This window comes from Tachysurus fulvidraco, chromosome 6 (assembly GCF_022655615.1).
Source record: "Tachysurus fulvidraco isolate hzauxx_2018 chromosome 6, HZAU_PFXX_2.0, whole genome shotgun sequence".
Lineage (NCBI taxonomy): Eukaryota > Metazoa > Chordata > Actinopteri > Siluriformes > Bagridae > Tachysurus > Tachysurus fulvidraco.
This window is the reverse complement of record NC_062523.1, coordinates 12,718,413-12,736,329: the sequence shown is the minus strand read 5'-3', so window position 1 is coordinate 12,736,329 and position 17,917 is coordinate 12,718,413. Positions and strand designations below refer to the sequence as shown.

At 37.5% G+C, this 17,917-nt stretch overlaps 1 protein-coding gene across 3 annotated transcripts in view; it reads right to left on the bottom strand.

The window, feature by feature from the left end:
- The window catches only part of LOC113654482 (inactive dipeptidyl peptidase 10), an 83,143-nt gene that overhangs the window by 45,241 nt on the left and 19,985 nt on the right, over positions 1-17,917 (bottom strand). Inside the window, exon 1 of one of the 3 annotated variants that reach the window (XM_027164668.2) lies at positions 7,695-7,832. The exons of the other annotated variants lie outside the window; for them this stretch is intronic. Within the exon in view, the coding sequence (XP_027020469.1) occupies positions 7,695-7,748 (54 nt within the window). The 5' untranslated portion in view covers positions 7,749-7,832. Of the gene's footprint in view, positions 1-7,694; positions 7,833-17,917 lie in introns of those variants that run through there. 3 annotated transcript variants of the gene reach the window in all.

Below are 17,917 nucleotides of genomic sequence, written 5' to 3'. Positions count from 1 at the left end.
CATTAAATATTTTGTGCATTTACAGTACTTACTTTTAACTATAATTTTTTCTTCTTAAACATTTGCATGTACTACATAAATACTGTGCATATATTACTCATTTAGCAGCAATTGCAAAATGTAATAAAAACACACAAGTTATAAACTTAACTGACTAAACTAAACCCTTATAAACCCATAAAGAGAATACTAAATATCATAAATAATTGCATGCACTATGTATCTGCTAACATTGAAAAGCTTATGTTTAAGCAATATATCAGACAAAAATTAAACTCTTACCTCAAATCTAATTACGCAGCCGAGACAAGTTTGCGCTGGATCTACTGTACAAAGCTAATGTGGCAAACAAGCAAGGCCAGATAAGTATTTAAATAAACTTAGAAATATACGATCTTCTAAAACTATACAGTGGCATAAACAGGCTTTCAGCACTTTCACAAAAGGAGGATTCGCAAGAGTATGAGGAATCGAAGAGGTCAGAGCTCTCAGCTCAAAAGCTTTGAAACTCTAAATCCTTGGAGTTTGGTGGAGAGCTGCTGTGAACACATTCTGTACAATCTCACTAGATTCTGTCATTTCACTGTGCAGCTCAGTGCTTTCTAACACACATACTTATACTGTATACTGTATTTACAATCACAGTCATTACTCCTAAAGTACAATTTATTAAGACTACAGAGGTTGTATTACCCAAAAACTTTAGAATTTTACAAAAGCCACTCTGAAAAAAGTTTATACTATTACTATTATACTATACAAACATTATACTATATACACTGATCAGCCATAATATTAAAACCACTGCCAAAATGTAAAATGGAACTTTTTACAGAGTAGCATATATTAGGCAACAAGCTAATTCTCAAAGTTCATGTGATGGTAACAGGAAAAATAGGCAATGGTACAGAACTGTGTGATTTTGGAAAGGGTGAAATTGTGATGGCTAGATGACTGGGATAGACCATTTCCAAAACAGCAGGGCTTGCCAGGTGTTTACAGAATGCAGTGGTTAGTACTTACCAATACTGGTCAGAGTTAAAACTTGTGAACCAGCAACAAGGTCATGGGCTCACTTATGTGTGTGGGGAGCAAAGGCTAGTCCATTTGGTCGAATCGCACAGAAGAGCTACTGTAGCACAAATCAGAGCACACAGTGCATCACACAGTGTTATGTACGAGGCTCCATAGCTCCAAATCATTCAGAGTGCTGTCCCTGTACACCTCCAAAAGCACTTACAATATGCATTTTAACATCAGAAGTGGACCCAAGGAGAAATGGAAGAATGTGTCTTAGTCTGATGAATCCCATTTTCTTTCACATCACGTGGATAGCCAGATGTGTGTGCATCATTTACCTGAGGAAGAATCCAAGCTGATAGTGGCAGTGTGCAGCTTTGTTTTTATGCGCTGCTGGGAACCCTAAGGTCCTGGCATCCATGCTAATGCTACCTTGACTCATATAACTTACCTAAACATTATTGCAGACCAAGTACACCCCTTCATGGCAACAGTGTTCCCTAATGGCAATGGCAGGATAACGCACCTTGCAACACCGCAAAAATTGCTCAGGAATGTGATGAGGAAGATGACAGAGGTGTTGACTCTATCTCATTCTGAATGAGCATCTATGGGAGGTCTTGGACAAACAACTGTGATCCACAAAAAACAAACCTGGTAACTTACAGGACATAAAGAAGGCCTTCACATCTTTGTAATGATTTGTTCTATCATTCTGTATGATGCATTTGTTCTCAGGAGTACGCAATGTCTCATCCCGAAATATGCTCAATGTGTAAAGAAATCAATGAGCCCACTCAATCTATGAACAATACTGTAGTCAAAGGTGGGGTTGAATACTTTATGCAGAGCACTCTACGGTCTGCTTAAGGTATATCTTTCTGTTGCATTGTTTGATGTTTATTTTCAAGATCAATGACACGTAATTTCCTTGGCATGGATGAGAGAGTGGAGGCTCATGATTACAGCACTGGCATAAACTCATCCTGCAGCACTCAAAACAAGAGCAAAAGCCAAAAGCCTCCAGGAGGCTGATATATATAGCCTCATACTTATTGCACACACACACACTTATATATATATATAAGATCCCAGGACAAAGAATAAAACCAATAGCAAAATTGTCATAAAAAAAATGAAGAAAAAAAATAGAAAAATGTCAATAATTTGTGCATCTGAACATTTTTTGCAGGGATTTTTGACCAGACACTGAGATTGTTTTTTTGTGCTTCATGTCCAAGTAGGACACACTGACACTCCCCTTTTCCAGGATGACACCTGTAGAGCCAATTTCTAGAGCTGTGTGTGGCTTGTTCAGTGAGCATGATGAAACACTGGCCATAGGAATCACAGGACCTCTATTGCCTAAAATAATTGGGATAATTTGTACAGCAGGTGAATCATAAAAACAGTCACTAAAAACCTCTAGGACAATTGTACACATAGACATAAATTAGTTATGTGTCTGATACTAATAACACTTTTTTTTTTTTACAATTATAATTTTTTTTACAATTATAACCTAATTACAAGACTTTCAGTTAAGGTTGCGTTTTTAACATGCTGTTCCAAATAATTCCACAGGTTTACAATGGGGTTGCAGCTCCATCAAAGTTGATGCTGTTGCTAGATGCAACTACGGTATTTTTTGCCCAAGATGTGTGTCATAATCAGTTACTTTAATACACAATCTGTTCTGTCAGATCAAGTCAATATCATTGCTGTCTGGAAGCAATTGAAAAGTAGTCCAATTTCTTTATTTTTCCCTCTGTTGTCTTGAAACATTCTATATGAAATGAATAAATTAATATGAGATTAATTAAGGTATTACAGTGATAAATATATTTGCATATTTTTACATTACCTGCCAAAAATCCTAGGCACCCTAATTTATAATCATTTTTCAGTTAGTCTTAAAAAGAAATCTTGTCTAAAAATAAAGATTAATAATAAAAAGTCAAATTAAATTTGTCTTAAATGTTGCATTGCCTTAGAATAAAAGAAGTAATGTTATATGCTTTGATTTTGTATTTCTGGTGGCCATAACGTGTTAATAAACTTATAATAAAAGAAAAACAAACAAACAAACAAATTAATAATAATAATTATTATTATTATAATAAAATATAATAAAAAATAATAAAAAAATGCAGAATAAATGCATTATTTGAAAGTCTTACAGTTGCTAATGAGTGAGAACAACACAAAAAAGTCTGCAAAATTTTTTTGCAATTTCTTTAAGATGCTTGGAACAACCATCTGATTTTCTTATAAGCAAGTACTACTCTCTGTCTATAAAAATTGATTCATATTCATTTTAAATGTAAAGTATAACCACCCAAAATATTGATTTCTTTAGAAATATCTCTTTTTTAAACACAGCTTAGTTTTTTCTTTACAAGAATTTCACAAGTATTGTATGCTATGTGAGCCATAGACAAATATAGAAATCAGCCCAGTTATACATTTTTACTGTATATAAAATTAAGCTTAAAGGGAAACAATAATAATTAAATAAATAAATAAATAAATAAATAAATAAATAAATAAATAAAACTAGTGTTCTACTCTTAATTTCTAATCTTCTATTATTGCCTAAGTATGTTTATATTTTTTATATTTATATTTTGATGCTCCAATCATTCTTCCAGTTTTATGGGTGCAACTTTTAGTCCCAGCTACTTTTGCTACGTTTTTGCTATCAGTATTATATTCGGGCTAGTGGAGTGTTTAGCTTTGCATATTAAGAGCATTTCTTTTTAAACTGTTAAAAACTATAGTTGCTTTATATTTTCAGGGATGTATCTTGCAACTTGACTCTGGTTGTCTTTGATATGCTGTAGTTTACTTCAGAACACATTCAAAAGTATTGAGACATTTATCTTCATAGGCAAGTTTTCATTTCAAACATAATGTTCTACTGTACAGACCTGAAACCACCAGAACTGTGACACTACCTGAGGAGAGATAAAGTTTGGAGAATAGAAAGTAGCATGTACGGTCTACGGTCTTAAAAAACAGACCACAGTCTCACCTTTAACATTAAATAAAGTCACATATCATAAGACATGACTAAAAATCAGTGTTAATTTAACTCCTCATTAGTTCAATTGTTATTTTTTCTCTTCAGGCTTCAACTTATTAAATTCAATCAATTTATAAGAAGCTAGAAGTCAGTAATCCTTGGTCAATGCACTAGCATATTTACAATTCTATCTTAATCCTTCACTGAACAGCAATAGAAATGTAATTTTATGCAACAATAAACTTAGCATCAGATTTTATGTGGTTTGACTGTATAGCCAGCCAGAGAAATATCAAGAAATGTCACCAAGTGGCAAATGGAGCCATGCTTCTCTAGTTTTAAATACGTTTGCTCGATTCATGTCAACCAATATCTGGGTCAGAAGATCACTGAATGTTATCATGAATCATTTTCAGAAGTTTTAAAAAGGAACTTATTCCCCATTTTATTCAGTAATGCACTGTGCCATAATTGCATCACAATAAGAAGTAAAACAGCCAGCATAAAAGTTTATCTGCATTCAACTTCCTACTCTAACAATCGCACAGAGCTTTAATGCATCATGTGGAACATCAACCTGTGAAACCAGAAACCTTCCACTTAAAACCGCTAAATGCTGCCTAACCTTTTGGTATGTAGGTGTGAGTATTGTTTGTGCAAGTTTGTTAAGAAAAGTCTTCAATGTCTTCCAGACACTAATGTGAAGTTACATACATATTCTCACGAAACATTATTTCCACTTTAACTCATCAGTGAGATTGACATGAGTCATAGCATAATAAATGTCAATGCTTTTTCCAAAAAAACTAACATTTCATTCAACAGTGGATACAAATTTATATCTTTAGTTAGAAGTTTTAATTACAAGAAAAAAAAAGTCTCCACACTTTTGAACAGCCTCAAGAGAATTAGTGAGGTGAGGATCTGATGAACTTTCTATTTGAAGTTCAATAAACATATAAAAACAATATGCAAATTAAGAAATATCGTTAGAAATGAACAGAAATCTTACATAAAACAAGCAATCAGAATAAACCGCAAAAGATAGCTAAACATACTGTAGTTAGGAGGAAAGTTATGAAAGTATTAGGCTTATGTGTGGGAGAGAAAGCAGTATGTAAGGAAAGTATTAGGTTGTGTGGGGGGAAAGAACATGCTGAGTAATCATTTGAGTATTGAGTTATGTTTTGAACAAAGTGAGGATTGTAAAGTCTCGTAGGTGTTAAGGTTGAACATTTCAGAATTGTGAGACAGTGTCATGAAGCATCATTAGTGCATTTTGTGGCATCTTTACGGTTTAATTTTAACCTCAAATATTATAACACAATCACTGAGTTTAAGTCGCAAAAGTATTGCTACTATAAATCTAGTAAAGTTGTGTTGAACAGAACTTAATACACTAAAGTACTAGTGGAAGCATATTAGAAAATGTAAGCTCAATTGGTGAACAATGATAAAATCAATTTTAAAAAGCATGCCTTTTCTTTGAGATATGCATAATGGAAAGCAGTAGTTGAAGAAGAGCTTGAGTCTATGTAGGCTACATAGACCTACTCGTGTTGTGCATACTGGTATACAGGCTGTTAAAATGCACACAGCACTCTGCAGTCTGCTCTGTTTTTCTTATCTGACTTGTGAATCACTGACTTATTTATATAGTTGCTGGTTGATATAATTAAACTGTGAAATCAATGTAGTAATACTAGCTTGAGAAAAGAGAGAGAGCTAGAGAGAGAGAGAGAGAGAGAGAGAGAGAGAGAGAGAGAGAGAGAGAGAGAGAGAGAGAGAGAGAGAGAGAGAGAGAGAGAGTAGTAATAACCCACAAACATGGGGAAAATAGTAATGATTATAAACTGGCAGGTGGTTAAAAAGCCAATTGGAAAAATGGATTAAAAACTTTTTTTAATAGTTTTGTGATACTATGCATAATTGTGTGATATATTTTCAGATTTATGGCATAACATTACAACATAATAGCTCTATCTTCTATTAATGGCATGAATTCTGAAGAGTTTTTTCTTCTTCTTTATCTGCTTTATTCAGATGCGATTTCTGTAAGATGTGCTTTATATTTAATATGAGCTCTGTGTTTATGATGAAATCTCTAAGTTGGGTTTTCTATTTAAAGTGGAACCTCTTTAAGATGGGTTCTGTTTAAAAATAAGCTCTATGCTTAAAAGGAGTTCTGTGTTTAAAATGGGATTTGGTTAAGATATGTTCTATGTATAAAATGAGCTATATACTAAAGATAAACTCTTCTAAACTATATGGTTAGGATGGTTCTTATGTTTAAAACAAGATCTATGCTTAAGATGAGCTGTATGTTCATGGGATTTGTTTAAGACAAGCTCTGTGTTTAACATAGGTTCTGTTTCAGATAGGCTGTATGCTTAAAAAGGGTGTTATATTTAAAACAAGCTCTGTGCATAAGATGAGCGCTATGTACAAGATAGGATCTGTTGAAGATGAACAGCCTAAGGTTAGTCTTGTGTTTAAAACGAGCTCTATGCTCAAGGTGAGTTCTATGTTTAAGATGGGATTTGCTCAAGACAAGCTCTGTTTTTAAGAGGGATCTGTTTAAAATTTGTTCTATGTATAAAACGAGCTCTATGTTTAAGATGAGCTCTGTTTAAGCAGGGCTCTGTATTTAAGGCGCTCACGGTGTCCCGGAATGTCGTGATGCCTCTATCAAACATTTATTAGAGCCTTGATGTAAGTCCTGCGGCACGGAGAGACCGGATGCGCAGGTGCGACAGCGGGCTCAACGTTATAGTCATGTACGGTGAAACATTTACAACGGCTCACCATCAATTATTCAGCACCACTGCGTCCTAAGGATCGAGAAAAGCCCTAACTATGTTTTACTCGCGATTTGAGTCACGTCCAAAGGCCCTCTAGCGAATAGCAGGTGATGTTATTCCCTCGCTGAGCCCTTCCACTGGGCTTCACGCACAGACAAAGTGATGAGAGGGAGAAAATATGAGCGCATACTTTGCTCTCGCCTGGGTTTTATGTTAAAATGCAGTTCAAATTTATTTTGTTGCACAAAAGAGAGATTGCGCCAGGTTAGACTTCCAATGCAGCTTTGCACAATGCCACCGCTTAGTTTACTAGGCTGCCTTACAATGCATGCTCGGCTGTTCAGCTCAGTCCAACACGTTCACTCCGTAGCCCCAGGCTAGAAATCGGCGGGGATTAGCATTCCGAAAGCGTGGAGCCTAGAACGCGCTTTGAGGGCCGTTAATTGTTTTGATAGTGACATCTGCACCGCCGGAGCTCAATCGTGTCCCGTAATTTGCTCTCACAATAGCGCGCAAAGCGAAAGCTGACATAAGGATAGCGAGCTGAATCCAGCACCACCGTTTGCCTCTCTGCACATCTTTAAACAACTGCAACGACTTATAGGTGCTACTGATCTTTTATTTTTTCAACTGAGTTGAAATTCATTTATGCAGCTCCTGCGGTACAACAGTGCTTTTGAGGAAGAGCATCACTGTGACTTTCTAACCTCGCATGAATGTCTAAGCGCTTTCAGAGAAGTGGAAAGGAAAGACTTCGAAAACCCCATTTACTCTCTCTCTCTCTCTCTCTCTCTCTCTCTCTCTCTCTCTCTCTCTCTCTCTCTCTCTCTCTCTCTCTCTCTTGTTACCTCGTCCTGCTGGGCACTGGCTCTCTGGATCTGCTGCTCCTTAGTGGCCGTCATCCTTAAATCCCGCAGCCGGTGTTGTGGCTGCAGCAGGCAATTTCACTGTGGCAGATCTCCCAAAGCCACAAATCCCAATACTACTGAACAATATACCGGATTAGGACAGCAGTTTTCTTTAAGCGTGTTCAGAAGAGCCGGGTTTTTGTGGAGAGCGCGTGCCGTCCCAGTGCGCGCTATTTAAAGCTGAGCATGAACGGTAACGTCTTCTTTTTCTTCTTCTTTTTCTTCTTTTTCTCCGTCTTCCCTCGCGAGTTCTCTCCCCTTAATTCCTGCAGAGACAATTATGAGTATTCGGAGAATTCAGACGTGACCAGGAAAGCAGTGCCGTGTGGTGATGATGCTCCTTTTAGGGGGCGGGAGCTCGACCTCTCTCTCTCTCTCTCTCTCTCTCTCTCTCTCTCTCTCTCTCTCTCTCTCTCTCTCTCACACACACACACACACACACACACACACACACACACACACACACACACACATTAGAGCACTGTGCTTCTTAAAGTAAACTGACACTTCTAATCAGACTAAAATCGTTTATGTATATCCGCTTTATTCAGTAGTTCATCGTTATTATTGTGGTGGTGGTGGTGGTGGTGGAGTTGATGCTATGCTGCTGTTGATATGGTGCTGTCCATGGTGCTAGTTACAAGCACACTACTTCTCTCAGCAAGTCTTTTAGAGTTCCCAGGTATTCTTTACCAGCATCTGCTGTTGTTGGTGGTAGTGATGGTGTTATCATTGTTGTTGTTAGTGGTGTTCTTTTTGGTTGTCATGGTGTTGGTGGAGTTGATGGTGCTGTTGTTTGACATTGCTATACATTCCATTAATGGTTTCATAGCAATCTTGATCTCACAGCACAGCCACACAGGCCATGAATTCTCATGCTGTGCCATCATGAAGAGCTCAACACTGCCTGTCACTCACTCACAGCAGCGCTGTGTGTAACGACAAGTCATAACATCTTTCATCCCTGATACAGCTCAGTCTGAATCCACTCAGAACAATTCACTCATGGTAGTCATGATCTCTCTCTTTCTCTCTAGCCCAACACACCCATATACACACTCTCATACAAAGTAAAAGAGAGGGAGAGACAGAAACTCACTGGCACACAGTGTTATTTCTGTTTGTTAATGGAATACATCATCTAAACCTCTTACCCCTACTAATAAGGAATATATCCTAATTGGTTAGGATTTGGATGCAAGTGGAGAGAAGCTTCTGTTTCTTGAATCTCTCTTTTCTCCCAGCTCCAAGGTGATAAGCACATATGTGTATATTGGATATGTTCAGCATTCACTGCAAATGGCTCTTTAATGAGCAACACTGCCAAACAGCGTTCATTATCCCACACATGTACATGCATCATACCCCATGGCTGACCATTATGTTTCAGTTATATCTATTTTTACACATCCCTCATTCATTTACAGCAACTTTGATACTGTATGGCCATTTAGGTTGGTTGAACATGATGGGTCTCAGGTTGTAGTTTCCTTCATATAAAAGTCTTCAAATTGTTACCTAGTGTGGAATGCAAACTAGAATCTAGAATAAACTTGAATAAACACAAGCTAGAAGATGAGTTTAGCACAGCTTTGACAGAATAGATATTAGTCAGCAAGAGGCACAAAATAAAGGTTGCACATTATTTGTACATCATTCTCACACAATTGGCTTTCTAGTACACAGTGGTTAGTCTTACACATCAACAGTATGCATGTGTTTCTGTAGGTGTTTCGATAGAAACAGCAATAACAAAAGATTTTAAAAAGCTTCCAGCATTCCAGTGTATTTTAAACAATGAATAAAACACAATGGGATGTGCTGTTATCAGAAAATTATCATTAATGGGGTGATGTGATAGCAATGATTTTCTTAATTTTAGAACAATTATGTTCTAAAATGTTGTTGAACGTCCACAAGAAACACAGTTGTTACCTCATTAGTCCATCTTTTTTCCATAATAACACAAAATAATTAATTTTTTATTTTACCAGAAAACAAGAAAGTGTTAAATCCTCTGTCCTTAAGACTTACAAGATTACATGCAAGATTAATATCTCCTCAAAGATAATGTGGAGCAACCACCATATAAACCCTTCTGTAAGTTGTTACCAAATGTAATAGAATTAGCTCAATAATATAAACAATGAAGTGGAACTATTGTCTGATCTGACCACAGGATTCCTGTAGTATAAAATAATGTAAAAACAAATAATATTGATCAATATTCCCAAAATGTAGTATTTTATCCATGTATGTAGCATTTTGTCCTGTCTCGCTGCCTGCCAATTGATACTCCTCATTATTTAATAATATCAGTCTGATAAATAGTCTGAACATTGAGTCCATGTGGTTAAGAGTTTAAGGTTTAAAGATAATCGTTACAGATAACCCAGCATCAAGAATTTCTATTGAAATCTAGTGAAATAAGTTTTTTTTTAATTAATACATTTTTTAGTCATTATTTGAGTTACTAAATTATATTCTGTTCAGGAAGACCAGAGTTAAAGGACAAACTCCTGTCCAAATCATACACTGCAGGTTTTGACATTTGGACATGAATCAATAGTGTCTGTGGGTGAAGGCAGCATGATGAAACTTGCAGTAATGTGCATAGAGTGTCAAAACCGTTCCAGCTGCAATGCTATACTGCATCCTCCAACTTTTGTTACTGGTTAAGATGGCTATGAACAGCCATGAATGCCTAATCTCACAATAGTTGCCCCACATCAACACCCCGATATCTAGGCATGTCAGAGTAGAGGCTGTTATTGCAGCCAATGGGGAAACATCCAATGCTTTTCAAAGAAACTTTAGACAAATGGATGTATAAATACTTTAGGACATTCAAGGCCAGATGTACTATGCATCCAGGCTAAGATGAAAAGAAAATGCATTCTGTACAAAATTAAATGTGTGTTGTGTACAAATGTGGCATGTGAGCCAGTTCAGAGCATCTTTTAAACCCTCCAACTCATAACAGTCCCAGGCACAGTTGCAGCATTTGCATGGTTAAATACAGTATTATCTCCATCTCATGCAGGTAAATCTGGCCCTCAGCAGTAGCCTCTAGTTAAGATAAATCTGCAAATAATCTGTTAAAATCTATCATTTTTATTTTAATGTAATTCATAATGAACACAGCAACCTAAAATGCATGATGTGTGATTTTCTCTCCTAGTCAATAAGTCATTTCTCCATTAAAGTTTGTACTTTCAGCTTTTAGAGAATGTGGTGTGTGTGTGTGTGTGTGTGTGTGTGTGTGTGTGTGTGTGTGTGTGTGTGTGTGTGTGTGTGTGTGTGTGTGTGTGTGTGTGTGTGTGTGTGTGTGTGCTTTCTAAAGGTCATCTAAATCAGCTCCTTCCTGATGGAGAAGTAGATGGAGCATCTGAGCAGCTCGGTGGGGTCAGACAGGGTCACTAGTGGATGGAAGCATTTCAAAACCAAAACCTAAAGTACTGCTGAAAGGAAAGTTGCGGCAGATTTTCAAAGGAAATGCAAAATCAAAGCCCGCAAGACCCATGATTCGCAAATAATTCCACGTTCAGATAATTAAACAGATGTTGCAGCACCTGCTCATCTTACTCACTTCAGTTGTGTGGCTTTCTGCCATATTAGATCACATTAAGCAGAAAATACCACCAAACCTTGATAATTAAAAATATTTTTCTGCTCATTTAAACAAAAAAGATCAAGTCCATGCATCAGTAAATAGCCCCCAGATTAAAGTGGGGACAGGCGATTGGATGACTATTGATTTTTTATCCCTACTGAACAAGGACCACTAGGACATGGTGACTTCAGCTTATAGTCATGATTAAATAACGTGATTAATTTTCACATTTAAATCAAATTCACTGGAAGAAAATGAAATCTAAGCATCTGCTCCTGTCACACTAGTGTACACCCTAGTCACAAAGCCAGCAACCGACCCATTCCCTTCCTCTTTCTCTCTCTCTCACTCTCTCTCTTCCTCCCTCTCTTCTTGCTATCATAATGTAATCTAAATTGCAGCAGGCTCCTGGCAGAGTGAGTGCATGAGCAGACAGATCACAGCCTTGTACATTCATGTCCTACACAAACAAGTGCACTCACATACATACTTACGAGTGTAGGCATATACAGATGAAAGACAGATAAGACGTATGATTTTTTATAGACATAGGAAATATAATCTCTGTTCTCTATACTATTATGATCCTTAATAACAGGCCTTAACTGAAGCTGGCCTTGTGTACCTCACTACACTAAGATTACCTCCCTGCAAAGATGCTGCTTGCTTTCAGTGTTTTTTTTCTTAATTTCTGTATTTTAAATACTATGTGTTGCATCTATTTTGCACTGTTCTTTGATGTTTACACAGTAAATCTTGTACATTTCTATATACTTGCTCTACATTGTACTGTATGTTCTATATCATATTCTGCACTCTTCATATTAAGTTCACTCTCAACCTTGTTCAATACATTTTCCCCCACACATGTACCGTAACACTCTCTGCTTACAGTATGTTCTCCTAAACTGTTTTGGTGTGCTGTATAAACCTTATGTAACACACAGCTCCAGGGTCACTGGTTCGGTCCTGAGCTTATGTCACTCTCTGTGTAGGGTTTTGACTGTCCTCCAAGTGTCCCCCTGGATTATCGCTGGGTTTTCTTGTTTCCTCTCACCTCCCAAAAACATGACAGGAAGTGAATGCGCTACTTTATTTTGCTCTGAGGTGTGAATGTGTGTGCATATACTGTTATCCCATCAAGGTTAAACTCCTACCTCATGCTCAGTGTTCTCAGAATAGTGTCTGAATCCTGCAGGACTCAAGAACCAAGACAAAATGGTTGGCTGAAGATGAATGTATGAGATCCAATGTAACTAACTCGTTAAAGTTTGTTGAAATATATTATTACATTACTCATTTTTTTTCTTTATCTTTAATCCTCTACTAAACTGTGCTTCTTGTTCAGTCTTGTGCTGTTCAGAATGCCCTGTGTGAGCATTGTTTTGTTTTCTCATGTCTGTAACACTGCAAGTTCCCTTAGGAACAATAAGAGAACCTATGTATTTGTAGCATGTTTGAGAGTTCACCAAAAGAGGAAACTGGAGGCAGGATTGGAATAACTCACAGTGCAGTTTTATTTTTTGTTTCGTTTTTCAGCACTTCTAGTATCAACACACACACACACACACACACATACAAACACAGTTTTGTGTGCTCCACTCCCTCCCTTCGACGCAGTGAACAGTCGTTAATAAAATTCAACACAGGTGTGTGATCCTTTTACAAACTTGACAAGCACTTGACCACACCTATGCTCCCACATACCACCAACCATCCACCCTGGTAGGTTGCACACTATGCACTTTATGTGGCTAGAAAACTTACTTTTCAATCCTTATCTCGGTGTTGTTTTATGTAGCTTTGTGTTTTTTTACGTCGCACCATGGTCCTAGAGAAACATTGTTTCATTTCACTATGTACTGCATCAGCTATATATGGTTGAATTGACCACGACCCAATCCTCCATCCACTGTGGTAGTCAAGCTGCACACTGCTCCAGAAACACAAAATCGATCACATCCTTGGGCCGTGCTGCTTGGTCAGTGGCCACTTCCAGGAGTTGTCTCGGAACTGCTGGACAAATGCAAATAGTCAGCTGATGTCCCAGAAAGCCGGTAAGCGGAAGCAGTGCCGGTGCTGTTCAGGGCTGTGACCTGCTGCAAAATTGCCCGCTTCAGATCGGGGTACTGATGTTGCATTTGGTGAAAGCCAGCTAGGGTCTTGACAATTTCGTCCAGTGGGACAGACTCCATGTTACCTCATCTCTCATAGATTTATTTGTTTTGCTTTCCAGCACTAGCATCAACACACATTCACACCCGGCTCTGTGTGTTCGGCTCTGGTCTACCCATTTTTATCCCTGCTACAGCTCAATGCAACAGAAAACACTCATTAATTCAATTCGGCACAGGTGTGTGATTCTTACCATTCACTTCCCTCCATTCACAAACTGGCACTCGACCACCCCCCCCTTCCACAGCATTAATTTTTTGGTAAATTGCCATGTTGTTATGTGTATATAACAGGAGTATTTCTATTAAAAGGCTGGGCTTTCTCACAAAAATATGGTGTTTATGGGTTTACACATTCATGTAATTATTTGCGACAAATAAATGTGCAGGCATCAGGTTTCAGTGACAAACTATAAGATACATCACATTAGTACCTAAGCGTTTTGGTGTATTGTGCCAACTGTGTGCAGTGTGGGAAGAGTTAATGTGATTGCAAGCATCAGTTTGGCATGTTGATTTAGCAAGAAACTGATTAACGATGGACTTATGCTCTTACCTTAATGCCTCTGAGCTCTGTTAGTCTCATTGTGGTGAATTCAGACTTGACAGGAGAATATATAAAGTGATCCAAACTGAAACTCCACAAGCAGATAAAAAAAAGTAAAAATATAAAACCAGATAAAAAAAAAGCAATACATAAAGTCCTGGGAAATCATGTGGGTGAATACCATGTAAAAATAACATGACCATATTCTAAGCCTGAGCAAATAGAGAGTGGACACACAGCACTTAAATAAGCAGTTCTAATTTGGCAGAATGTGTAGTTACTAAATGTTTCTATTCAGGGCTTGGTAATGGATGCACAACATAAACGTGGGCTTATTCTATCAGACAAAATCATCTTGTGCCTGTACATATTTGTTCCCTGAGTTACAGGAAATGGAAATGTACACGTTAAGGTCCAATCATACACCTTAAATAACATTTATATTTACATTGCACTCTCTCTGTCCTCTATATACAAGTGTGAACAAAATGCCCTTATGGGCACTACTGCAGTAACAAGCATTTATACTCTAAAAGGTACATTGAAGTACTTTTTTCTAAGAGTGCAGTGTATGCACAAGGTGCAAGATTTGACAGCTTGCCTAAAATCAATAAGAGGAGGCTACAGTTACACTCAATCTATCACACAGCATGTACATTCTCATCAATCCCAGACCCAAAGGCACCAGTCATTAAAGCTCATGTCGGGTTTCAGTGTATTCACAGTGACAGATCAGGTTATTCTGGTGCCAAAGATACTTTCAAGCAACAATCATGTATCCAGTCATTATTCATTCATTCATTCATTTTCTACCACTTATCTGAACATCTCAGGCGTCATCGGGCATCATGGCAGGATACACCCTGGACGGAGTGCCATCCCTTCGCAGGGCACACACACACACACACACACACACACATACACACTCTCATTCACTCACACACTCACAGACTACGGACAATTTTCCAGAGATGCCACTCAACCTGCCATGCATGTTTTTGGACCGGGGGAGGAAACCGGAGTACGTGGAGGAAACCCCCGAGGCACGGGGAGAACATGCAAACTCCACACACACAAGGCGGAGGCGGGAATCGAACCCCCAACCCTGGAGGTGTGAGGCGAACATGCTAACCACTAAGCACCGTGCCCCCCAATCATTATTTAAAGTTTATTTATTTAACTTGATTATAACAATATAATTTGGCTGATTCCATAATAATGCTAATGAACTGACAAATATCATTGTTTAATATGTTATGATGAGTGTAAATTAAGAGTAACTAAAAGAGTAAAAATAATTTTCCCTGAAAGAGTTAACATAAAGACTTTGATATAAAGGTTATTTTTTGGGAAACACTAAAGTTTTGCTATGTGTGTATGTGTACTTTTTTTAGAAAAAAATACACAGAAATGCACAAAAACGATTCTGGGGCTGATTTCTTTCTGGCCCAGAGTATAGATACATGCAGACTCACTCTTATCAGTGACTGTGTGTCGTTTGATTGCACAGAATAAAGACCCCCCAAGATATGGTCTGATATTTTGTCCTCCCATCAAATATCATGACCAGTGATTATCAGCATTTTAGATCTTCACATTTTTCTAGAAGCTATTCCAATTAAAGTACAAACAGCCCTTGCATAAAAATGTATATTCATAATTTCAAAACAGTGTAATTAGATTATCTACACCAGGTTACGTATGTAACGCGATTCTCTGAGAAGGGAACGAGACGCTGTGTCATGGCTGATGATATGGGTGTCAGAAAACCGTGGGCATCTTCATGGATAAAATACAGACCCAAGTGCATGGAAAATGTATTAGGTATAACGATAAGGTATTTAGGGAAAAATTAACAAAGAAACCAGAAACACAAAACATGGGAACACAGATACAGGAACACAAACACAAGGACTCAGCAAAAAACATATGCAAGACAACCAGTATAAATAGGGGTGACAATCAATGAAACACAAGGAACAGGTTTGCAGAGGTGGGAATGGATAAGGAAACGGTGGGGCTAACACACATGATACAAAAAAAAACAAAAATAAAGGCACATGGCACAGATAAACAAAGCCTGCCAGAATGTCCCAGCCATATCTGACAATGGGAACAAATCATTGTGTCAGCCATGAGGCAGCGAGTTCCCTCGAAAGGGAACCTGTATTAATACTGATCAGTCAGCTGTCATTTACAGAAGTGTTCAACAGCAATACTAAAACCATGCCATACTCCAAATCTATCCCACTCAGACATTTTGTGTTTGTGTGTGGATCTTCTATACTTCAGTGTTTCTGCCTTACTTGCAAACCCTTCATGCAAAAGAGGTTAGACTTATATCGATTTAATGTCGGTTTTCTAATCTGTGTGAGTCCAGAGATTTGTGTCAGTGGGAGAATTTACAAATCTGTTTGAGCTGAGCTGATCATCTATATCTAATCGATTGGCTCATGACATCCTTCAGCTTGAAGGTTCTTGTCTCTCTTTACCGATTAGCTCTGCCTGTTACCAAGAGGAATGTGCCTGAGAGCTCAAACATGGCTGAGTAATAGAGGGCTGACTGCATGAGTCCTTGTGAGTAATGACCAAAATTAGTCAAGTGCTGCACACAGCCGGTAAAAACTGTAGTGTTTTTTCTGTCGCTAGTACTCATTTTTCTCATCAGAAATAGTTAATGATTCAAACTAAAAACTAACTAGTGTTAGACATAACATTTGATTTAATATAACTATGGAAGAGTATTAAAATGTATGCGGTGCAATATACGAATTTGCATTTTCAAATCCTGTCGCATTCAAATGCTCGACCTAACAGTAGAATCAAAATCAAGATATGCTTATTCACTTCATTAAAATATTTTTAAGTTCAGGTGCAACAATCACCTATTGGGGTTATTTTGATATTCTTGATCATTTTGAATTTGAAAGGACTGTGTGATTGTTATTTCATATTCATGAGATCATTAGGCATTTGACCGCATGGGGTACGATCACAGGCTGTCTGCTACCAAAACAAGCACAGCTTGCTAAACACTGGAGACAATTAGCCAGGTAGGATGACTTTCAATGAAAGACCTGCGATGTGGTGGATTTTTAAAAAGCAATGGCATCCAACCAGGCCAAATTAGTATTCAGAGTGTGATAGTTTACAATAATCAGTGTATTGTCAGAAAAAGGGTACTGAACAGAGATTTTCATTTGATTACAAGTACAAGAACATAAAGTGGAGGCTAATATTGAAGTGTTTATTAACTTCTGTGTGTTTGCTCAGTGTTTATTGTTTACTAATTTTTCTAACAGGCAGAGAACTTTCTCTCTGATTTTTTTACTTTCCACAAATGCTATACAGTGTGACTCTCTCCCTACCATGAATCAGAGCAGCTAGTCATAACTTTTGGCCGCATTATTAAATAATTGGATTTTCTTTTTAAAATGAAGACTTTTGTGATGTTGGACAACTGCAGACCCTATACAAGCTCTTGAAATAATAATTAAAGCGTATTATTTAATTAATAAATAAGCATAGATTTTATTTTACACAGATATCAAAAATATTATGACAATTTCATATTATGGTGAAAAAACTGTGGAATGCAAATCATAAAGTATTTATTAACTGTTCAGAGACCGATACATTCCGGCTCAACAGAGCTTTCAGCAGGCTACAAAAAGTTATACAGTTTTTATATTGTCCTTTATGTTATTTCAGCCTATTCCAAGGAGCATGCAATCATTATCTATTTCCTCTCATGAGGCTGTGTAGCACCACTTTTGGCTCTATTTGCCAATTACATAAGCTCTATTGGTCTTTCTCTACATGGCTCAAC